At 40.1% G+C, this 23,243-nt stretch overlaps 4 protein-coding genes across 8 annotated transcripts in view; 2 read left to right on the forward strand and 2 right to left on the reverse strand.

The window, feature by feature from the left end:
* Window positions 1-4,508, forward strand: part of dock10 (dedicator of cytokinesis 10) — a 69,188-nt gene extending 64,680 nt beyond the window's left edge. For all 5 annotated transcript variants that reach the window (XM_042413930.1, XM_042413934.1, XM_042413931.1 and 2 more), the window contains 6 exons: window positions 1,269-1,415; window positions 1,521-1,731; window positions 1,892-2,082; window positions 2,164-2,264; window positions 3,002-3,140; window positions 3,597-4,508. In XM_042413930.1, the coding sequence (XP_042269864.1) occupies window positions 1,269-1,415; window positions 1,521-1,731; window positions 1,892-2,082; window positions 2,164-2,264; window positions 3,002-3,140; window positions 3,597-3,644 (837 nt within the window). In that variant the 3' untranslated portion in view covers window positions 3,645-4,508. The remainder of the gene's footprint in view (window positions 1-1,268; window positions 1,416-1,520; window positions 1,732-1,891; window positions 2,083-2,163; window positions 2,265-3,001; window positions 3,141-3,596) is intronic.
* Window positions 4,509-8,307: 3,799 nt separating this feature from the next.
* Window positions 8,308-10,645, forward strand: LOC121898653. Its single transcript, XM_042413940.1, has 3 exons — window positions 8,308-8,772; window positions 9,420-9,642; window positions 9,751-10,645. The coding sequence occupies exons 1-3, from the start codon at window positions 8,436-8,438 to the stop codon at window positions 9,878-9,880; spliced, it is 690 nt and encodes a 229-aa protein (XP_042269874.1). The 5' UTR covers window positions 8,308-8,435; the 3' UTR covers window positions 9,881-10,645.
* Window positions 10,637-16,348, reverse strand: LOC121898954 (guanylate cyclase soluble subunit beta-2-like). Its single transcript, XM_042414493.1, has 15 exons — window positions 16,211-16,348; window positions 15,919-15,992; window positions 15,629-15,723; window positions 15,335-15,495; window positions 15,128-15,227; window positions 14,810-15,039; window positions 14,538-14,625; window positions 14,262-14,365; window positions 13,934-14,150; window positions 13,533-13,853; window positions 13,281-13,429; window positions 12,967-13,113; window positions 12,051-12,205; window positions 11,758-11,915; window positions 10,637-11,603 (listed from the first exon to the last, which is right to left on the reverse strand). Exons 1-15 carry the CDS (start codon window positions 16,346-16,348, stop codon window positions 11,242-11,244), a joined length of 2,499 nt encoding a protein of 832 aa, XP_042270427.1. The 3' UTR covers window positions 10,637-11,241.
* Window positions 16,349-17,448: 1,100 nt separating this feature from the next.
* Window positions 17,449-23,175, reverse strand: cep57 (centrosomal protein 57). Its single transcript, XM_042414976.1, has 11 exons — window positions 22,818-23,175; window positions 22,214-22,394; window positions 21,635-21,835; window positions 21,366-21,487; window positions 20,729-20,857; window positions 20,473-20,550; window positions 20,202-20,297; window positions 19,740-19,820; window positions 19,393-19,622; window positions 19,147-19,291; window positions 17,449-19,033 (listed from the first exon to the last, which is right to left on the reverse strand). The coding sequence occupies exons 1-11, from the start codon at window positions 22,863-22,865 to the stop codon at window positions 18,848-18,850; spliced, it is 1,497 nt and encodes a 498-aa protein (XP_042270910.1). The 5' UTR covers window positions 22,866-23,175; the 3' UTR covers window positions 17,449-18,847.
* Window positions 23,176-23,243: the final 68 nt, after the last annotated feature.

Below are 23,243 nucleotides of genomic sequence, written 5' to 3' on the forward strand. Positions count from 1 at the left end.
CCTTAATCCTAAAGATGGTAGATGAATTTACTCAGTTACTCATTATGCGTCGCACTGTGCTATACAATTGAATGTACTGGTTCATGCAAGTATGAAGAACAAAACATAAACTTATAGGTTCTAAAAGTAAAATATTGTATGCCGTAGGAAGCCACAACATATGTCATGCTCCTCAACTCGCAATGTTGTTTTTTGTGACTTTAAAATCAACAGGAACATTTCTTTCCATAAACAACGTCCCTGTCTGGATAAGACTGGACACAGTTTCTGTAAAGAGACTTTGCTGTTTAGTGTTTCCATAGTAATTTTGGTGTTTGCAGGGCCATAAGTCAAATACCCTTCATCACTATCATAACTATCAGATAGATGAGTACAGCTGCAGCTGCATATTATGGGTAAATTGTGTCCTGGTTTATCTTTGAATCCCTGGCTTTATCTGTCAGGAAGCATTGTGTGGTTTGGTCTTGCTCTGTATCCTTGACACAGTTTCCTGTTTGTTAATGAGGAGATCGTATTTCTATGCAGGTATTAGAGAGCTCTGAAGTGAAGAAAGAGCATAAAAAGCTGATAATAAGGATATGAAATTCTCTGATGACGAAAAGAGGAGAAAGATAGAATCTTGTGCTAGTAAAGCATGTAGATAGAAAGTTAATGAGACCGGATTTTTTTTTTTTACTGAGTCAGTGTCCTTAATTTCTCTGTCTGCTCTTTTCTTCCTTTTTATTATATTCTATTTCAAGATTGCGGTAAGTTTTGTGTGTCTTTGATTTTCCATTTTCCTCTGTGCTAACCGCTCTTACCTCTCCTTTCCTTCTACCACTATTAACATGTGCTGCTCTTACCCTTTGAAAGGTTTGTTTCAAGCTTGCCGTGGTCTTGACTTCCTTTAATCTCCAATTATGAAGTTGTTTCCTCCTCAAACATTAAGAAGTGTCAAACAGCTGCCGCAGACAGGAAGATATTATCTAATAAACCTCATTCACCTTTGACCTCTGACTCCAGTGGTGCTTTGAAAATTTACCTCTGATATATCCCATTCAGCACTTAACACTGACACCTTGTTAGTGCTGAGTTGCTCTAACAAAATGGCAAAATGTCTTGTGGCCTTTATGTTGTACAACCAGTGTCTCAAGAAACCACTAGGGGGCAACATAACTGTTGTGACAGCAAAAGCAGCATCATTTAAATATTAAACGTGCATTGCTTACACACAAACATCTACCCATGCATTTGCTAATTAGTATGTGTTTGTGTCTGTGTTCTGGAAGGGTTTCTTTGAGGAAGAGGAGAGCAAGGAGTTCATCTATAAAGAGCCGAAGCTGACGGGGTTGTCGGAAATCTCCCAGAGATTACTTAAACTCTACTCAGACAAGTTTGGAGCCGATAACGTCAAGATGATTCAGGACTCCAATAAGGTAACTAATATTAGAGAATTCTGTCTTGTTTCAAAGAGTTTTGGTCTTTGTCTAGCAGTTGCTAACTTCACATTTTATTCCTTGCTTAACATTTTGTGACAAAAGGTAAATCCCAAAGACCTGGATCCCAAGTTTGCCTACATTCAGGTGACATACGTGGTGCCCTATTTTGACGAGAAGGAGCAACAGGAAAAAAGGACAGATTTTGAGAGACATCACAACATCAACCGCTTTGTGTTTGAGACGCCGTTCACTCTGTCAGGGAAGAAACACGGAGATGTGGAGGAGCAGTGCAAGAGACGCACCATATTGACAAGTGAGTATTTGTTTATTTGCTTCTGTGACTGGATAACTGTCACACTGTATGTCCCGGGTATACAGTATGGAAACACTTCCCCCTATAAACAAACAAGATGTACACCGTCTGCTAATACAATTTCAGTTTATACAGCAGACTGTCATTTCTCTCTCCTCAGCGAGTTCCAGCTTCCCCTACCTGAAGAAGCGCATCCAGGTGGTGGAGCAGCAGAGCACAGAAATGAACCCCATTGAGGTAGCCATAGATGAGATGTCACGTAAAGTCTCTGAGCTCAACCAGCTCTGCAACATGGAGGAAGTGGACATGATCCGGCTGCAGCTGAAACTGCAGGGCAGTGTCAGCGTCAAGGTGTGGATTCCTTTGGCATTAAGACACACTTATTTGAATTTTGGTGCTTTGTTTTGTCTCACCTGATCTTCCTCCTTCCAGGTGAATGCAGGGCCTATGGCTTATGCCAGGGCATTTTTAGAAGAGAAGAATGCCAAGAAATACCCAGACAACCAGGTCAAACTGCTCAAGGAGATCTTCAGGTAGGATTTTACTATATAGTACCTTTAAGTGTGGCAATTTTTATTCCTAGCATAAAAAGTCTGAAATGTGAGCATTTAACATCAAAGCCAATCACTCAGTCTGTATGGAGCTTAATTAGGGCAAATGTTTGATACAAGGGAATTCCATACATTACTGTATAATAAGACTAAATAAATAGTATGCCTATGGTATACATGCAGTTTGTAGTTCCCAAGTTCTACAAATAGGAAATTGTATGCATATGGTACAACATTTTACAAAATGTGAACATAGATCATTACAAAAAAAACAACCAAAATATCAAAAATATAAATCCATACCGAAAATATGCTGCACTTACAGTTTTTGATGACAAACTAGTCTCGTTTTTATGGCACTTGAACACTTATTTTTAAGTCACTTTGGACAAAAGCATTAAATATGTGTAAATAAAAGGATAGGAAATGTTTAAAAAAAACCCCAAAAAAAACAATGATTTTTGGTCTTCTTTTACCTTAGTATTTGGTTATAAATGCAACAATGAAAAAGTAACACTGTGACAGTGTTCAATGCTCACACCCATCAGGCAATCATGTTTATGTTTAATCACTGGCAAGATGTGTTAGAGCGTAATAGTTTTTTACAATATTACTCGTTGAAAGAAAATCCTAATTACTCCCAGTGAATAAAGGTCAAGTTGAATGGTGTAATTCGCAGCACCGATAATCAATCAAGCAACTTCATTTGCCCCATGCAGGCAGTTTGCAGAAGCCTGTGGTCAGGCGCTGGATGTCAATGAACGTCTGATCAAGGAGGACCAGCTGGAGTACCAGGAGGAGATGAGAGCTCACTACCGGGACATGCTGACTGAGCTGTCTGGCATCATGAATGAACAGGTCTCACAAAGCAATGACCAATGAGTGTTGAGACTCACGTTTTTTCCCACACTGTTGCCATTTTTCACTGTTTCTTTACATGGCATAATAACAACATCTCATGTGCATTTTGCATTTTCTTACATATTAGTTTCGGTTATGAATTATTTTACTTCTTCACCTCTTTTCCAACTTGTCCTTTAATTGCAGCTGCAAAAAAGTGTTCTTGCCTCCAGTACCTCCTCTCTCTCTAACAGCTCTCTTTCTGCTCTTTCGAAAACTGGTATGTCATGTCATCAAATTCCCTCATGAAAGACATTATCTGTCACCTTGCTGCCTGCTTTCCCTGCTTCACCTTTCTGCCTATACATAAGCCTAACCCAGTCAATCCAAGAGCCAAACTGTTAGTCTTGATACTGTTCAGCATCTGAATTTTCCTATTCCAATGCCAGCTTTTTTATTCTTGCTCTTGTCCAGATTCCTCACACAAGACAACCAGGAACGGAACGGCACAGCGCCTACTGAATGGCCAGTAGACTCACAGGAAATTCTTTCTTGCCAGGGAGGACATTTTTTTTCTCCCATAAATGGCTTTGGAGTGCCAGTTTGAGCCTCAAAGCAGCTCTTTTGCTTGTTTCTGACTGTAGTTGCTTCCTGCTGCAGCTAGCAGCAGACTAGTGGAACTGTGACTGATGGCAAGTGTAGAGAAAACAAGGGAAGAAGTGTGTAGACTGTGGTCGTGGTAGTCTGTAGTCCTGTCGTTGAACGTTGACTATCTGCAGTAGAGGCCAGGCTGCTGGACTGTTAGCTACTGTTTGTTTTGGTTTTAGAGACTCGATCCACGTGTAGTATGGATTCCCCCTGCCCTGCCAACTGATTCATCAGCTTACATACTGACACATACACACTCACAAACAAAAACATACGGTGCATATGTTCATACAACCCAGCACACAAACACACAACATGCGCCTTCTCTCCACAACCCCGTCCCTTTAGAGAACAGTGACCTTACTGAGCTTGAGGTGCGTTCAGCTCTACGTGTAATTCTATATCTGCGTCTTTCTGGTGCATTTTGACGACAATTTTTAAACTTTTTTTCTGTGGAATATCATTGTACTTCAAACTATCGGAAGAGATCTTGTAAGCTAGACTAATGTGAAAAGAAAAAAAAAGATTTGGGTTACAGATCTTAACGAACCAAGCATTTGAAGAGTTGAATGCACCTCTAGTTCCTGTTTGAATGTAGAGCAGCTCCACATTGCTACTTTGTATCCTTGCTAACATTCTGGAAATATCAGCTTGCCAATTTTCAAATGGAAACAAAAAAAAGATATGTTTTGTAACATTTTTATGATTGAAATTGCATTGTTACTGTTATTATTTCATGTACTGTTTTGAATTGTAAATAAGAAATATTAATATTTAAAATGTTTGAAATGTTTCTTTTTATAAAATATACAATATATAAATATTTGTTTAGCTGAATTAAAAAAAGAACAAAAACTAAAGTTTTATGTATAACATTGAAATAAAAATTTGTTAATGTCCAAAACTCATGACTGTATTTCATTAATAATTCCATCTGTGCTGTACTACTCCAGACTGTTCCTTGACATTTCTTCACCTGCAACATCGGTGTTGGACTTTGCACCTTATCTTCAGATCACATATCCTCTTACTATAGCTATAAGGAGACTACACTAGTTCATTGACACTTTCCCTTCTATATCTGTATCAGCCCAGGTTTCCAATCATGTTGAAGGAGTAAAATAGCTTTTTGAAATTAAACTGTGCTTTTGCTGCAGCTGTGTTCTCCAGCCCCTCATATCCTGTCTATTGACCAGGCCTGAAACCAGGCAGCAGCTAATTATGGGTAATTGTGAGGTCCTTCGCCTGCACAATAGATGGAAATGTATGAAACAGATATGTGTAATGAGCAAGCTCAGACTCAAACAATGAAAAAGAAAATCACTTTTTGCTTTGGTTCATGGTGAAGAAGATAATATACAATGGCTGTGTGAATTTTAAATTCATCAGCTTCTAATATAAACTGTATTGTTTCTCCCTCTAAACCACCATTTGTCACGTATGGAGCCATACCAGTGCAGTACAAGTAAATCCTCACCTCTTAGTTGTGCTCTTTATTGTCTGCGATCATATTTTCTTCGAGAAGTAAATGTCCCTCGATTTACTTAATATATTCAGAGATATTTTCCTTAAAAAAGGCCAGTCCAGAAGATGAAAAGACTCTGCTACTTCAAAGCAGCCACATGAAAGAGGTCAATGCTGTTTCTGAGCAGAAGAAAGCTGCCTGGCTGTAGGTCAACCTGCCATGTTATCTCCCCACCATATGTCACAAGCACGGTGCTGCTGTGTTTCTACCTTGAAATGTAAACATGTCAAACAGTCATTTTATAACTCAGGCACTGACTACTGTTGGAAATGGCCGACTCTGAAAGCAATAGTGCTTTGTTTTGGATCATTGATTTCTTTTTCATTCAGGGGAGGTTAGAAGAAAGTCAGTAGCCAAATGACTCTAAATCTGAGCAGTTCAGTTTAGATGTGATGGAGCCCAGAGGCTCTCATGCTGACTTCTCTGTCTGTCTGTTTCTGATTGTTTGTTGTGTTTGCCCTGCAGCTTTGTTTTCTTTGGTGCTTTGTGTTTTCATTTTGAGTCAGTGTTGCACTATAAGGACAATGGAAGAATGAACTTCCAGTATTTTGCTCGTGTGTAGGCATCTAAGATATTATCTTCAAGTAGAAATTAGTGAAGAGGATAATTCTGTTTTAATTGATAACTGGAAAACAATTGGATGAGTTTTTGCATCAACATCTGTACTCTCAATAAAAACTGATTTGCTGTTTGTTAAAGATCCCCTCCACACAGGTTTTAATACGTATAAAAAGACTCTGGATTGGATAATAATTAGTGTCTAATATGGTTTTTCCACAAAATTCCCTTGTTAGAAATTCTTAAAATTTAATCTTACTCTTTACCTCATTGAAAACTTCTGGCTCTATGAATATGCAAATATTGCTCATTTCAAAATTTGAATTTGTTTTTTTTGAAATTGAAATTTTTTCTCAAGTTTTCCTGGTCACTTCTGTGATTCGCATATTGGACCACGAATGGCTTCCAAACAAGTAGCAATGTCACAAATCATGCTAATACATTCGCTCCTTAAACTCAGATTTAAGGTGAACTCAGAGAAACTTTCTCCCTTCAGCAGATGAATGTGAAAACATCCTTCTAGTGTCAAACTCTGCACATACTGTAAGTCATTCTGCACAGTGAAGCTCAGATATCCATGTGAAATAAAAATAAGCAACACACATTGTTGAGTGAAGGGGAGTATTTTTTTGTGTAACTGCTATACCTAAAATGACTCTTGGTTGTATGTTGTTTTGTCTGGAGTATCAAAGTTCATGGTCTGTTTGCCTTTCTGTTACTGCAAAGGATAACATCTGTTGGTCCATTAGGTCTGTGTTCTTTTTGCGAAAAGAAACTCAAAAAGTGCGCTTATAATGACCAATGGCAAGTGAAATCATTCATATAAACATTCATTCATAATAAAAAATGAGAATACTATAAGTAACTGAAAGTGAAATGAAAAATGTAGCATATGCTCTGACATACAACGATTTTCCGTGGGATCCGGTGTCAGTATTTTCCCATAGTTAAGTATAATTAAAGGCCATGCAGAGAGAGAGCGACAGAGTGGTTGTTTACTTATTGATGCTAAGCCTGAAGTTGGGACGCTGCACATAAAAGCAGGTTAAGTGGCACTGAACACACAGCTGGTGGTAAAAGACAGCATGCAGTCCTCTGTCTCTCTGACTTGTCTGACTTCGTCTCGGCCTGACAAGACAGCTCGACACATTTATATCTCTGTCTCTTCACTCTCCCTCTGTGGTTGCACACCTGAGGCGCAGATTGAGTTTCACTGACCTCCTATCTCTTCCATAATAAACTCCTTTCCTTTCAGCCCACCAGTATTTCTCTCCATGTCAGTCTCATCTCTCCCACCCCCCCCCACCCCCTCCTCCCTCCCTGTAGCCTATTTTGTGAACCAGAAAGAGGGGGCTGATTGGGTTTCTCTCCTCTACAGACTGGCTTATGTGCACCTGTCTCCCTCACAGTGGCCTAGACTTTAGGAGGGTCAGGTTGCTTTGAGCCAGCAGCATTCAGTCCAGGTCACAGACGACAAGACCTGGTTACACCGTAGCTACAATATCTCAACTGTACAATATTTATTACTTTCTTCTATATTAGTGCACAGTATGAATTCAGTGTGAGTCACGTCAGCTAAGCTACAGGTGCGCTCAATGATTGTTTGGTCTATTCATAACGGGTTACAACCTGTGGCCACATGAACTCCATCGCAGCACCTGACCATACAGTCCCGACTGTGGAAGCCCCATTGAGTGTAATTATCTGTAATTTTCTCCTTTGTGTGCCCTCCGCCTGCATTTGATGTCCTTTGCAGTGATTCCTTCTCTTATTATTTATCAAACGCCTGCTTTGTTTTCATGTGTTTTCCTTTCCAAGGCTGTCTGTCATCATTGGGCTGACCTCCTGACCTCTTTCTTGATGAAGCAACATGCATATTTAGATCTTTAATAGGCTGAAAATAGAGGCCAACCAACCCACATGTCTCTCCGTCTCCATCTTATGAATGAAATGGATGAAACCTCATTGTACATGGGCTCCTGTTGTATACATAAACACATTTTATACAAATGTACCTTCTTTTTAATGATCTGCCCTATAAAAAAGATATCTTATCACATCTAGAACAGAGATAAATACTGAAAGGTAGCCTTTTTTATGTTCTGTCCTAGATTTATCTTCGCTGACAGATTTAATTAATATTTTAGAGGGAGGATATTGTAATCCCAAAAGAGACATGTGCATTACAAGAGGGAGTATGAGGTGCCAAAACAAATCTGATCACTCCCATCTTTTCTTGGGCTAAAACATGAAGTTGTTACACTTGTTGTGGGGCAAGAAAGCTGTCAAAACCTCATAGCTATTTCTGATCATGCAGGTTTAGTAGGTCTCTTGCCATTCAAGCTCTGGCGCAGTGCACATTTCATTTCCGGCCCCTGCTTAGTTTTCCTGAAACTGGACGCCGGGGCTGATTAATAAAACATCCTTTGTGTGCTGCTGGCTGATCACCGGAGCCCTTTCAGCTGTATAAGTGGTGAAAGGCGACATAATCTCCCCAGAACAAGATCTGGACTGAGATTGAGAGCCACAAACAACACAGACAGACACACGGCAGAGGGACCTCAAAAAGACCCTGGACCAACATGTTAAAACCCGAGCAGCACGGTGAGCTCCTGCTACACGACTCCCCGCCAGTCTTCGGGAAGCCGTGGTACTGGCAGCGCAGCAGCAGCACCATGGAGAGCACCCGCAGCCTGGCGCAGGTCATCATGGAGATGCGCGACGAAATCAAGAAGCTGGAGGCGGAGAACCGCGAGCTGCGGGGAGACTACGGTCGGCGGTCATTTGGGGCCATGCCAGGGGAAGCAAGCACGGTGTCTTCAGGACCAGAGCAGCGAGCGGGAATGGAGGAAAACCCTTATGTGAACCTGAGACGAAATGCGTCTGCGCCGGTCCTGGAGCTGGAGGGACAATATAAGGGTAAGAGGAAAGGTGGTTGCGTTCAAGTCTGTGGTTCTACTACTTCGTTGGACATCTAAAGTTATAAGACACATAAATACAGCACCTGAAAAAGAGATTTAATGCATAATGTCTGCTGTAAAGTAAGATGGTTGTAAAAAAGTAAACATATTTAACCAAACTCATGTATTCTTCATTTCATTTCCCACTACACTAAAACCATGAGTAAACGAATGAAGAATTTCATGAAGTTATAGGGAGGAACACAAGAGATACTTAAAAAAAGATACTTTGACTTTTAGTGTTTAGTGTAGATTAAGCTCAAAAACCACTGGATCCTGTATTTCCCATAATGCAACTCAATAGATTATTTTGTTAGACCACTCCCTGCCAGGTGAATGTCCACTCTTTTAAATTTCTTTAACATACTCAGTTTGTAACGCAGGCATTCTGTTCAAAATTTGAAGTCTCAAGCCTGTTTTCACAGGTAAAGTTAACTGAGCTTCATGAGTAAAATTAGTGGAGTGACCCTTTAATTGACCCTTTTGACATTGTATTTTGATAGAAATTCACTTCTTATTCACAGAAATGAGTTTTCGCCTTTGAGTTTTCTCTCTGTTTCTATTCAATAATCCATCACAATGTGTCATGTTACTGTCATTTCACAGAGAACACTGTCATGACTGTCCGAAGGTACTCCATAAGCTCCAACCTGTCTGGGGTGACCATGAAAGAGGGAATGACTGACAGGGTGCGGCAGAGTGACTCTGGATGGGGAAGACTACAAGAGGAAATCCAGCATGGGAATGGCATCTTTGCTAACTCCGCCAGAGGAGAAGTGGGAAAAGTTACCAACAGGCATTCCCTGCAGGAATACGTACACAAAAACAGGTACAGACAGGCCTATCACGTACTTTTGATATATAAACATTGTTAATGTTAGGCTTGACCTTTGAGCTTTGAGGTTATAATGCTCTTCTGGTTTATTTGACCCTCCAGGGCCAAGGTAAAAACTGTCACATTCCTTCTACCTGTGGATGACATTTACACCAACCGGCCAGTTCTCACCAAGCCCCAGGAGGAGCCTAAAATCACTGAGTTGGCTTCCATCACTGAAACTGATTCTTGAGAGAAGCAGCGGAAGGACTTTTAAAGACTTTGGATGTGGCCACGGGACAAAATGTAGACACGAATTGAGCCTCTTGTGACCTGAAACAGGTTAGCCTCTTCATCTAGGTCAATGTAGATTGGTGCTCTTACTGAGTGAGCCAGCAGACCGATTTTATCACACCTGACCACACAAACAGAAGACTCTGGTTACAGGTGTTGTTTTCATCTAGCCATGGCAATCCAGGCCCCTGGTCAACGGTGATGAGACACGGGCCCCTCTGCAGCGAGGATCAGATGTCTGGACTCTTCTCTCAACCCAGGCTGTTGTTTTGGAGTGAGACACACACCTGCAGGTGACGGCCCTTTTACGGACCATTGTGGTCACTGATTCTGGCCTCGTGAGCAACACCAGACTCATTATTTATTCATCCTTGTTCATTTTCTCATTGTAAACTGAAATGCGGCCTGCGTGTGTGTTTAAACACATGACCTGTTTCTTGACAGTATTCCCAAAGAGTGTATTTTTTTAATCTGAATCATTTGCTTTCATGTATGGAAGGCTCCTTATAAATAAACCAGTGTTTGAATATTAAAGTAAAGCACCTTTAACAGTCATTGTAAGGTATTACCTGTGACATATGCAGTGTTTATGAACTGTTTTGACAAATCTTAAGATCCTCATTTATTTTTATCATTATATTGTACTGTTGTCCTCATTGTGGGGAGGTTTTCATAAAATAAAAAAAAAAACAAGAATAATACAGTGGTATGACATTAAAGTGTTGATAATACAGCTGCATTTTCCAACTAGTAAAAAGCAGCACTAATAAAAAGTTGTCTTTTGAAGTTCACATTTGCTGAATTAATGCATTTCCCAGTGTTTTTGTATTAGCTTGCACACCAAGGAAGGCATCAGCCAAATTGTTGCTTATGCTAGCAAATTAACTTCAAAAGACTGCTTTTTACCCTGAGTGCAAACCAGTTTACCTTTAACTGGATGTTGCAGATTTTTCTGGTTTAAATGGAACAGGTACACAAGGGTGAGTATTGTGATCCTTCACTTCTTAACTGAATCAGATTACATTGCTAGTTAGTAAACTCATAGGATTTATTTGTAGCAAATCACTGACACATTTATTATTTAGTAACAGATACAAGCTAAACATATACTGTCAACTTTATAACATAACATTTGATCTGTGACATTGAAAGTATCACACATTAACACAAAGGAGACATTTAGTCTGCACTATACTCACAATGCAGAGAATGCTGCTGGCTAATCTAACACAGTTTTTTCAATGGATGTTGTTCAGCAGCAAAGCCACTTAAATACATGGCACCTTGGTTGATAAATCATTTATCTATCCTATTCCCAGCTCACAAGACAACACAGAACCTGGTTCGGGTGTGTTTGTTATGATAGTTGGTTTCCATAGCAGCAGTAATTGAGTGTTGTTCCTCAGTGTCCACGTGGCTGTCGATGTGTATTCTATTGACATTTTTCTTTCTGTTTTTGACCTCAGTTTGGCCAAATTCATCGGTATCTTTTAACTGGTCCAGAGATCCATCCTCTAACTGATCATCTGTGTGCAGGCTTCCGTAGCTCTCTGAGTCCCGGGGCTTGATAGCTGGGCAGGTCTGGGGATCAGACATATGTGATGTCGGTGGGGGTTCACTCAGGCTGTCTCCATATTTCATAGGGATCAAGCAAAGGTCATCCCTGTGCTGCCGCTGAACAGCTACGTCAGAGTAAGAGAGGGAAAGAGAACAATCATGTAGTGCTGATAAAAACCGCACAACATTGCCAATTGAATGTCCATGTTCTCAAGTTTAAGGACAAAGAGTAAGTCATTAGAAACAGAATTAGAGGGATTTGTCAGACAGCAAACACACCTGGTCTTTGGATTCCAGCCTCTAAATCTGAGAGACCCATGATCTGCTGCTCGCTGACCCCCAGGTTCCTTTCAAGAAAGTAAGTGGTCATCCTGCCCTTCCCCTTCACCTCGATCTCACCTCGCTTCTGGATAACAAAGCCTTTATTCTTCAGAGCACTGAGAAACATGGACAACAGAGGATGTGGAGATAAAAGGGGTTAACAAGTAAGACAGCATCACAGGGTTCACAGGATATGTCCGAATGTGTGTGTGAATTCATTTGTTTTCATGCATAAATGTGTCTGTCCTCACTCATAGACGGTCGGGCTCAGATGGATCTTGTCGGGGAGGCCGTGACTCTCCATACGAGAGGCAGTGTTGACGGTGTCTCCAAACAGACAGTAGCGAGGCATCTTCTCTCCAACTACACCTGCCAGTACGGGACCACTGTGGAGACCCACACGGATCTAAATGCAACAAGCCATATAACAGATGCTGTATAAGAAAGAAATCCATGTAAATAAACTTATAAAAACATGTATTAAATTTGCCTCAGTCTTTTACACCGAAAAAAATCAACACACACACTACCGGTCCAAAGTTGTTGTTTTTTCCAGTTTTTATTGAAATTTAAATGGTACAAAAGTAAGAGCTAAACTATCAGAGGCAAAAAAAAAAAAAACTTCAGAGTTTAAAAAAGGTGTCCAGCTCTTTTGCTGGATCCAGAGTTGGCAACTTGCACACTCCACAGCATTTTACAGAGCCATGCAATACCCTGTGGTCTACGCCTAGTTGGTCAGGGGTTCATCCTACAGCAAGATAATGATCCACAACATACTTCCAGACTGTGTCTGAACTAACTGAGGATGAACTGGACAGACGGGTGAAAGCAAAGCAACCTGAAAATGCAGTACATTTGTGGGAACTTCTGCAACAGTGTTGGGAAGAACTTTCCGAACAATATTTGACTTCATTTGTACAAACTGTGTGTTTGGCTGTTATATCTACAAAAAGTAGCTACTTTGATGAGTTAAAAATTTGGATTATATTTTGCTAAACAAAGACATTTCATAATTTCTTTTTTTTTTTATCTACAATTGTTTATTTGTGCTATGCTTTAATTTCAATATTGAGACATTAAACTACGTAAATTTAAAAAATTTAGGTGTTTTAAAATTTTTTGACTGGAAGTATATATTTCAGCAATGTAGTGAAAGCACTCCAGTACCTGAATGGGCCCTCCTGTCACAGGGTTAATCACCTCTCTGGCAGCCAAAATCATACCGAGGGCAAAGTTGGCGACCCTCTCAGCATGGCTAGAGACAGGTATGGGAACCCCACCTACCACCATGTAGGCATCCCCTATGGTCTCAACCTGGGAAACAAATACATTTGAGGTCTCCCACTATACCGGGGATTGCCAAGTTTAGTCAGATCAAATGATTCAAAAAATAAATTTTTTCCATCTGTAACTGAGATAAAAAACAAATTTACAAATATTTGTTCCTGTAACATGAAAAGGGTCAAATCTGTTGTGTGTACCTTGTAAACATTATGCACAGTTGTGAGTCGGTCAAATCGGAGGTACATGGAGTTAAGCATGAGGACGATTTGGATGGGTTCACACATGGAACAGATATTAGTGAAGGTCACCACATCACTGAACAGTATGGTGCACTCTTTGAATTCTCCTATAGGATACACAAACACATAGACACACAGAAGTTATATTAGATAGAGTTATAAACATGAACACTCTGATTATTCAATATTAAGGCTTTGCATTCCATTAACCTGCTTCTACTGTCTTGCCCTCTTTCAGCTGATTGGCTACATGCTTGGGCAACATGGCGTACAGCAAGTTCTCTGTCTTTCTCCTCTCCTCCTCCAGGTGTTGAGACAGGAGGCGGAGCTCCTCCTTCTTCCTCTCCAACTGATTGGACAACTCGATTTCGGCCAGTCGCTGCTGATTAAGCAGGATGAGGTCGCGGGTGACGTCATGGGGGGCGATGTCAGAAATGTGCATGTCTCGCTCCTCCAGCTCCTGAAGGCTTCTTAGCAGAGGAGATGCTTGATAGAGCATACAGTCGAGAGAGGGCATCCAGATCATCTGACCTACGAGGAGAAAACATGAATAGTGTTTCCATCTGGTTAAGGTAGACAGTATATAGAGTCAGATTTTTTTTGTCCTCTACCTCTTAACTGCAGCATGGGTCTGTTGTTCCACACCTCAGGCATCATGTCCCTGATTGTCTGCAGCACAAAGTGGCTGTTGATGAACTTCCTGATGCTCGAGATGGTGAAGGTGACCTCAGGATGCACAATGCTGAAGTACTGGTTCAGGTGGATGCTCATATTCTGGAGCCCAGGGACGATCCTCTGGAGATTTACCCCGGCCTGGTGCACCACCAGCTGCCTCAGACACCACCAGGATCACTCCAGTTAATTTGACTGAATTATTTTCCAGACATGCAAAACCCTGCTAATACATTGTATTTTTAAGTTAAATTTGGTCTTTTGTACCTGCTCATCGAAGACTATATGGAATGGGAAAGCTTGGCAGAAAGTCTTCAGATCAATGTTAAGGGTCATAGGATACACTGGCTCAAAACCCCTCAACAGTTTTCCTGGGTGGTGAAACAAACAGTGGAAAGACACACATGTAAAGGTTTTTTTTTTTTGCTTTTGGCTGTCATGGGTACAAAGCACAAAACATTCCAGTTATGGTGTGTGATGTAGCATCTGACTACTGCCTGAACCTGTTGCTCCAAGGGTTGTGTGTGTGTGTCTGAACTGTACCTTTCCCGAGGCGGACCAGCCCTCTAATTGTCTCCCAGTGACTCCTGCACATGGAGAAACTGACACTGGATCTCTTTTGATGGAGGGGCTGAGGACACGGAGAGGAAAGAGTCAGAATTTGTTTACTGGCATGGTTTATTTTTCCCCACAGATTGCTCACAGAGAAAGAAGACACTACAATCAAGTACACATATAGCCTTTATAGAGTAGCTTTACAGGATAATGTTTGCTTTTTTACATCAACACCCTGTCTCACAGATTATTAATCTAACCTCTTTAATCCAGATCATAGCATTGTGTCTGTTAGCCAAAGTTTGGATGGATTGGGTCCTCGGAAAAGCCCCAGTTTTACTGCTGGACTTGGCTTCAGTAGCTGGCCACTGAGTTACCAAGAAAACCACATGCTCTTTCTTCCCAGTTCTTTCCAGTTCCTCCAGCTGGTTGACAATTTCCATTGTTATCTCACTGTTGAAAAAGTCTTTAGCAACAGCTTCAATAATACCTGCAGGAGACAGTGTTGTTACTTGACTCAGTTGGCATATGTATGATAATAGTGCAAGAACAGATGTTTTACTAGATGTTTGTAGTACCGGGAACAATGTGGCAGAGCCCTCTGCGGTCTGAGTAATAGTGGAGAAGCATTGTACCATCAGGGTTCCTCTCCACCCGAAATGATGGCGCATTCATTTCCTGCGGGAATCAAACAATCAGCAATACAGATTTTTTCTACTCGTTGCAACAACAATACATTCAAAACAAGAGACATATAGACAGAAAGCAGACATGGGAGCAGGCACCTTGTAGGAGAGGGCGAGGTAGCTGTGAAGTGCATCTAAATTCTCAGTGAATTCAAATAAATTTCCTCCAAGAGTCCGGAGCATGTGGTCATAGCCTGAGCGTTTGCAAAACTCGAAAAAATATTCTCCGAACTGCCTCAAGACAACTTCTGGCTTCACTCCTGCCAAAAAACAAGAGCAGCATAACCACCGAATATACAGTAATGAATTCATTTGGAAAATTGTTATTTTTATATTGGTTTCCAATTTTAAAAAGTACATTTTGAAATAGTATTCAAATAGGTCAGGATTTACCCAGCAGCTTGCAGGCTTCTGCTACTAACTGCATGGTGATTTCATCTTTATAGCTTTCATATGTCAAGAACGTGTCCTGGACCCCAGCTTCATCCCTGTACATGACGATGATGATTATTATTTTGGGAAAAGAGGTGTTCTAAGCAGAAAAACAGCAAAACTGGCGTAGAAATGCTGTTTTGTTGATTTAGATGTTTAATTATTTACCAATTCTTACTCAAAGTAACCCGCAGTGATTTTTTCTTGATCAAGTCTAAAAAAAAACAGTCGATAAAAGAAATTTCTCTTACCTGAGCTTGAGCCACGTCTCCTCGCCAAACTTTTCAACTACCAGCGATTTCAAACAGGTGTTAATAAATCCATACTGTCAGGAAATAAAAGGGAAGCTTTCAAACAGGGTGGTGTTGAATTCTGGTGAAATGTTACCATTTATAATACAAACAAAAATTCTGTAAAAGCAGCATACCATATCTCCCAGTATCTCCACCAGACACTTTCCCCGTCAGGGCATCTAAGTCATATCGCTCTTTCTGCGCAGCAAATAAACCCTCACTGACTGTAAGAAAAGTATGAAAGCTTCACAGAACAGTCACAGTCTCTGGGACCAACACAACCTGGGACACATGGAGACAAACAGTCCAGAGCTGACGGAGCTGTCCAGTCCAGTCTGGTGCTGAAATCAATGATTTGCCCTGCAGTGTTGGCGGGAGACGCGCTCATTTCATCTGCAGCTCATGGTGCTGTATAAGGACAGGCCTGACAAATACTGTGCCGCTTGAGTACAGATTGATATACAGAAAAGTCATGGTTAACTTATTCCTCAGTAGCAGCTTCACTAGAGCATCTTTTAAAATTTTTTACTTGACTGTTAGGCCTGTAGTGTTTTTTATTTGCATAATTTAAAATATTACTTTACTGACGCATATTCTCGCCGAGCATATGGACTGAAAGGAATCTATAATGTTTTATTAATGTATTGTTTATTTATATTTATGTGAAATCAGAATTTTTAACCCTCATCCTACCAATATATTTAACATACAAGGACTAACGACTGGGGACCCCAAGTATAAACTACTGTAAGTAACAATCGTCAGAGCAAAATGTTAACTTATTTCTTCTCAAGACATTATTAGTTATGCAATTAATGTCACCTGGAAAAAAACTGATTATTGTTTCAGGAAAGTTATAGTTAATTTGCATATTGTGTAAAAGGAAAATATAAACTTTTCTTTAATACATATTGCAGCTTTTATCCCAAGTACAATCTTTCCACAAAGCCTTCAAAATGACTGACAGAGCCCCTTCCCACCCAAAGTCTGTGATACTTTAAATTAGGAGCCATGGCAAACATGAAATCAGTAAATAGTTCCATCTATTTAAACTGCAGAGGCAGAATTGGGTGCTTTTGACTTTTGTCCCCCAGGACCTCAAAACACTGATATTTTTTTTTTTTTTTTTTTTTAAAAAAGCACCAATAAAAACAGAAACAGAAAACAATGATATGAAGTCATTATGAACAAATTGATTGACAAAGTCATGAAAAATTGGAATGATAGAGTAAAGAACCTGTGACATAGGACAAATATAGCTCTGGGGTCTGCAGGTACCCAAGTCAGTAGGATTAACAAGACCGTTAGGACAGGCTTAGGACAAATAAGATAAACAGGGTTGTTAGGATAATACTAAGATAGATAAATCATTAAGATAAATCTGACACTCAGCATTTAACAAAGAAAAAGTATAGTATACTTTACATTAATAACAATTCATCAAATATGTCATAAGAACAAGTAAAAAAGTAACATATCAGAGGAATCAAAAGAGATCAGACATGATTAAAAGCAGAGTAAACAGTTAAAGTTATTCCTCTGATTTGGTTCAAAGTACTGACTTGGATTACTGTTTACTTGCATGTAAATACTTTTTTGTTTAAAATGATGTGATAAGGCCAAATACAGTCTGAAGATTTGAGTGGTTACACAGTTATTGAGAATTTATTTTCAGGTCGTTGTAATCTTATTGAAGTCTGATGTCTGCTGATGTCATGGCGGTGGTCCGTGGCTCCAGCATCAAAAGCAGATAAGACACGTATGACAAAGAAGAGCAGCTCAAACACAACCCAGCAGGGTACAGGTAGAAGGGAACACTGGATCATGGGAATATCTTCAAAAATGAAACCCACTACTGTGTTTTAAGGCTGGTTGCCAGTGCAATATATGATCCATTTATTCAGAAACACGGGAATACTGTAGTAATATGCAAACATACATTTTTTTTTATTCTGAGAAAAATACACCCAAAAATATCATGATTGTCAAAAAGTAACAAAATCGTCCTAGAAATAATTGTAAACTTCTAAAAATATTATGATCATAACACTCCACATGTGCACACACGTATTAACAGTCTGCAACATCAGGGGGGATACAGTTGTTTTATCCAAATGCAGTAGAATATATATATATATCTATATATTTTTAGGTCCTTCAGCATATCATTAGGTTAATCAAACTGCAGAAATATGTATCAAACTACTTCATTGCCGTCATTTTTCTTTACACTACAATGCCTTATAGAAGTTGAGAATCTGTACATATCACCAAACAGCCCATTAATGGCTTTGCACCATTAATGCTTTTTTTCTCCCGAGGAAACCACAAATTTTGTTTAATTTTCTGGTATTTATCTTTGTGCAATACAATTTTTTTCCATGCCTGGAAAACTACATGAAAAACTAAAATATCTGGCTTTCCCAGTGCTCTTCAGTTACACAGACTTTTACGCCCTCTGCTGGTAGAAAATGTAAACATCAGTAAAAAACAAAACAAAACAACAACAAAAAACATGCACCATGAACAAAAAGTAAAGTTACTTTTGTATATCAAGCCTCCTCTTTCTTTGAACCATTCTGAATATTCATCTGACATGAAGGTGACAGGGAGCAAAGAGATCAGATAATTTACTTTGTTTTGATAAAATGCACTTAAGTGACTGGTAGATAGGAAATTATTTTTGTTTCAAAATGTACAATCTTACGAGATGTGTTAGTGTTCCTGATACAATAAAAAAAACTGAAGGAACTCAAGGTGTCAAAAATCATAGTAGTCTGCCAAGTTCCTGCAGTGTTTATCAGTCAGTGGCTGTGCTGATGTTGAAATGATGGCCATAGGTAGGTAGTAGGCAGCAACAAGCTTAATGTTACTTGCTGTGTGAGTTTCAGGTCCGTAATGAAGTCTGCAGAGCTTTCATATCCCTCAGCAGCCTCAGATTCCTCTTGCTTCTTTCTCCTGGTTTAAGTTTGAGTGCTCCAGAAGCGCGACCTCTAGTGGACACTGTTGTAGTCACTCTCACCTCATTCCTACTGCCCCGCCTCGTACTTGCTTCCTTTCTTAACTTCTTTATCTAGAAGAGAGACAGGAAAACGTAAAGAACAGGAGTCACAAAAGCAAACATTTTTCCTTTTGGACTTTGTTTGCTTTGTGTGTGAACTGAATTGTTTTTGTGTAAACACCAACCTGTGTTTTGTGTTTGTATAGCTTACTGATCTGCTCTCCTTTCCTCTCCATTTTCAGAAGCAGCCCCTCTTGCTCCCTCTGAAGCTCTTTTCTTTCCTGTTCAGTCACACTGTACTCCAACTGCCTCATCAGCTCATCCTGCTCTCTGCAACACACACACATACATACACGCAATAACTTTTCACACCATTTGTAAGATCTGTAACAAATCACTCCTAATCGAGCTCATATGATAACTGCACTCACATGCTCATAAGTCGGAGCTCCTCCTGTAGTGCCTGCAGAAGCTCTGATAGTTCCTCCCCACTGGTGGAGGAGGAAGAAGAGGAGCTGTCTGAATGTCTGCGGCTGCCTGTCTCAGAGCTGTTTGGGTTGTTCGAGAGGACACGGTTGTTGCAAAGGTGCGGCTGGTGTCGCTTCAGGAGAGACAGAACTGACTGGACGTTTGCTCTGACAGAGTGGCTGCAGCCTACTGACTGAAAGTCAGGAAGGAAAAGAGAAAGAGAGTCAAAAAGGCAGCCAGTGTGAGGAAAGTGCAGCATTAAAAACTACAATACATGATGAATTTGCAAAGGCATGTATGTTTGTACTACCGTTCCAGTAACAAAAGGTACATCTCTGAGGCTCAATCTGTAGTGTGGCTGTGTGTAGGACGACTGCTGGGGTGAAGATTTCTGGAAGGTCAACATGAACTATCATAAGATCTTCAAGAAAGTGCCACGCTTTTATTTCTGATTAATCTATTATACGTTTTGATTCAATGATTGATCATTTACTCTATAAACTGTTTAAAAACTATGATAAACACCCATCATAAGTTGCCAAAGCTTAAAATGATGGATTCCAATTGACTATTTGTTCTGAAAAACAACTATTAAACCAAAGTATTTACTATATAGTGAGAGAGAATACCACGTAAGAATTGCATTCTAGTTGAATCCATTTAACTTCCTGCTTTTCTATTTTGTGTTCAAACTTTAACTTAAAAAGAGGGAAAGGAACATTGCTAGTGTGCTTAAACAGAAGTAAAACCTCAAACATGTGAAGGTCTTTACCTTTGAATTACACTTCCTGTCTTTGGACTGTGTGCTGGACAGGCAGGGTGACACTGATCGCAGCAGGATCCGGTTGGCCTCCAAACCTGTCTGTAACTGAGGAACGCCGAGTGCACACACATTTCAATATATACATTTATTCATTTAGTATACAGTATGTAAAACAATAGACTATAGTTTCTTTTAAATACTGTAAGCAACATTGCAAGCTGACAATAGTGAGTACATGGATAAAATGGTAGCTAAAAACAAAATACACAATTCTGTTTACCTGGTTAGCTTTATCCTGGACCAGTTTTCTCTGGTACTCCTCCTCCTGTAGTTTCATCTCTAGCTCCTGAATCTTAACCTGGCACATTCACACACAGATTTATCATATGGAGACTGACTTTATGCTGTCTTTTGACAATATGCTCTTCCTTATGACAGAGAGAAGAGCATGGGACAGAGGCAGCTCAGTAGTTAAGGTTATTATGGGTTTTTACACTATTTCTCTACCTGACATTTGACCGTGTTCTTATGTGTACCTCAGCTTGGTTCTGTGTACGTGTCAGCCTGAGATACTCCTGCTCCAGTCGCTCCAGCTTCTCCAACTGGGCATGCTCTGACACTGTGCCAGGTTGTTGATCAGCTGACCTGACTGTCTCCATGGAAACCTTAAAGTGTAGGGAACAATTAATACAAATTTACTCACGTACATAGAGCTGCAACGATAAGTTGATTGATGGATTAGTCAGTTGTCAGAAATGAATCAGCAACTATTTTGATAATCGAACAATCGTTTTAGTCATTAAAAAAAAAAAAATCAAGCAAAAATGACAAATATTTGCTGATTGCAGCTTCTCAAATGTGAGGATTTGATGCTTTTCTGTGTCATACATGACAGTAATCTGAATATCTTTAGATTTTGTTGCTCAGACAAAACAGGACATTTTCAAGATGTCAGTCTGAGCTCTAAGAAACTGGCTTTTTTCACTCTTTTCTGAAATTTTATAGATGAAACGATTAATAATCATTACAGTAATTGTTAGAAAATATTCAGCAATAGAAATAATCATTAGTTGCTGCCCCACATGCACACTAACAAGCCCTTTCCTCAACAACATTGCATTTATGCATGGGTATTTATGTGTATTTTATAGAAAGACCGAACACTGGGTTAACCTGCTGTTTGAGCAGACTCGTCCTGTCTGCCTTAGCATTGCGCAACATCCTCCTCATGTGATCCAACTGTCGCTCCAACTTCACACAGCGAGACTCTGCAGCCGCAAGGTGGGTGATCAACACTGTGGAGGAAAAAATAAAAGGACACCAACATGTAGGATAAAGATACGGAGAAAAAAATAACATGATGAAAGAAAATTGGAAAATATAACAACATAAGCTAAAAAGTTATGACATTATGTATCATTATATCCTATTCATATACTCACCTTGGTTGCAGTTGGACCCGTCACTTGTCTCTCTCCTTGTGTCTGTCTGATTATTTAAGACTCTCTGTGTCATTTTATCACTCTGTAAATGTGTGTGTGATGCATCTTTCCCCATACTGTGCAGACTGAGCTCTTCGCGTCCTTTCTCCAACTCCAACCTCCTAATCTTCTCCTGGAGGTTCCTCAAAGCAGATAAGATTGCTACACATGCACACACACAAGCATTATGAGTGAGAACTTAGTTAGACAAATGCAATAGATATGAGGATATACTGATAGATTTCAAACATATTTAGGACAGGGTTATAGTCGCAGTGTAATAAGATATGATTTAAAGGTCTGGATGGAAGAGTAAGTCAGTAGGATGGGAGCTTAGAGAGAATGATGTGGAAGAATGAATAGATGTCAATGCAGCTGGGACATTCAAGTAGTGTGGCATCATGTTGCACATGCTGTAACCATGGAGCGCTGAAACACCACAATACCTCAATGGAAACCACACACACACACACACACACACACACACACACACACACACACACACACACACACAGAAAGAGATACACAAATTGAAGTTACCTGCACTACTGGTCTCTGGAAAGGCCTTGCTGGGTGATGATGGGCGACATGAGTTATGTGTGCGTGTTTGGGGTGTGTGAAGCACAAGTGTGTTGATGAGAGGACGGTGTGCAGGGTATTCCTTATAAGATGGCAATGACAGGCTGTCAGATACAACTCCACTGGGTGGTGGATGGAGCTCCTGCAGAGGACCACAGTTAAATGTTGAACAGCACTCACAATATCTGATATTGTACGCATCAATATCTGCAATATTGATATCTAAATATCTATAATGTATCAGTATTGGAGATCTTGTAGTATAGAGAGCCACCTCACTACGAGCAATAACCAGGAAATGTAGTACAGAGAGTGGGATAAATATAAAATAAAACCTTAAATGCTGTAATTTAATCTAACAGAATGAATAGTTGTCCTGCTCCACTCAAACATAACATATTATGGTGAAAATTCAGTACAACTGTCTATCTGTGCAACATCAGCTGTTCTGAGTTTTAGCAACTGCTGCTAAGTAGCTCTCTGTGCAACCTCTGTGGCCAATACAAACAGCTTTTATTCTTCTTTTCAATTGAAATTTGGCAAAAATCTAGTAAATTACAGCTACCTTCTCCCGCGTAGCATCAACAGCAGATGTTTTTGACAGACTCTCCATTGAAATGCAGCCAATCCAGTCTATGTCGCTGGTGCTGAACCAGGGAGTAAAATATGCAAAGTGCGCTAATGTTAGCTTAAAGTAAAATTACAGCCAAGCCCTTTATTATTACGATTGACAGCTTGCTAGCTCCGCGCCGTTTCTACAGCTCCGACTGTGAAAAGAAAACATCACTTGACAAACCACACAATCCAGGGTTTCTACAGGGTTGGAGTGATATTTATTTCAGCTTGTCCCAGGAAACGCGGCGCCGTGTGCGCACGTAGACATCAGCAGTACCGGTGACCCTCTATGACTAAAACAAACGCATCGCATTCGCTTACCGGAAATGTAGTTCTCTCTCCGCGGAGATTCTATAGTGAAGAACGACAATGATTC

The sequence above is a fragment of the Thunnus maccoyii genome, chromosome 6, assembly GCF_910596095.1.
Source record: "Thunnus maccoyii chromosome 6, fThuMac1.1, whole genome shotgun sequence".
In the NCBI taxonomy this organism is placed as follows: Eukaryota; Metazoa; Chordata; class Actinopteri; order Scombriformes; family Scombridae; genus Thunnus; species Thunnus maccoyii.

What these genes read in the sequence shown, in the direction of transcription:
- LOC121898653 (XM_042413940.1), top strand. Translation starts at nt 8,436, where the DNA reads ATGTTAAAACCCGAGCAGCACGGTGAGCTCCTGCTACACGACTCCCCG. An exon ending in GCTGGAGGGACAATATAAGG is followed by an intron (nt 8,773 to 9,419) that starts GTAAGAGGAAAG and finishes GTCATTTCACAG; the next exon opens with AGAACACTGTCATGACTGTC. An exon ending in GAATACGTACACAAAAACAG is followed by an intron (nt 9,643 to 9,750) that starts GTACAGACAGGC and finishes TTGACCCTCCAG; the next exon opens with GGCCAAGGTAAAAACTGTCA.
- LOC121898954 (XM_042414493.1), bottom strand. Translation starts at nt 16,348, where the DNA reads ATGAGCGCGTCTCCCGCCAACACTGCAGGGCAAATCATTGATTTCAGC. An exon ending in ATATAGTCTTCGATGAGCAG is followed by an intron (nt 14,151 to 14,261) that starts GTACAAAAGACC and finishes TGTCTGAGGCAG; the next exon opens with CTGGTGGTGCACCAGGCCGG. An exon ending in CTGAGCCCGACCGTCTATGA is followed by an intron (nt 11,916 to 12,050) that starts GTGAGGACAGAC and finishes CATGTTTCTCAG; the next exon opens with TGCTCTGAAGAATAAAGGCT.
- cep57 (XM_042414976.1), bottom strand. Translation starts at nt 22,865, where the DNA reads ATGGAGAGTCTGTCAAAAACATCTGCTGTTGATGCTACGCGGGAGAAG. An exon ending in TCCAGAGACCAGTAGTGCAG is followed by an intron (nt 21,836 to 22,213) that starts GTAACTTCAATT and finishes GTGCATGTGTAG; the next exon opens with CAATCTTATCTGCTTTGAGG. An exon ending in TCCAGGATAAAGCTAACCAG is followed by an intron (nt 20,298 to 20,472) that starts GTAAACAGAATT and finishes GGCGTTCCTCAG; the next exon opens with TTACAGACAGGTTTGGAGGC.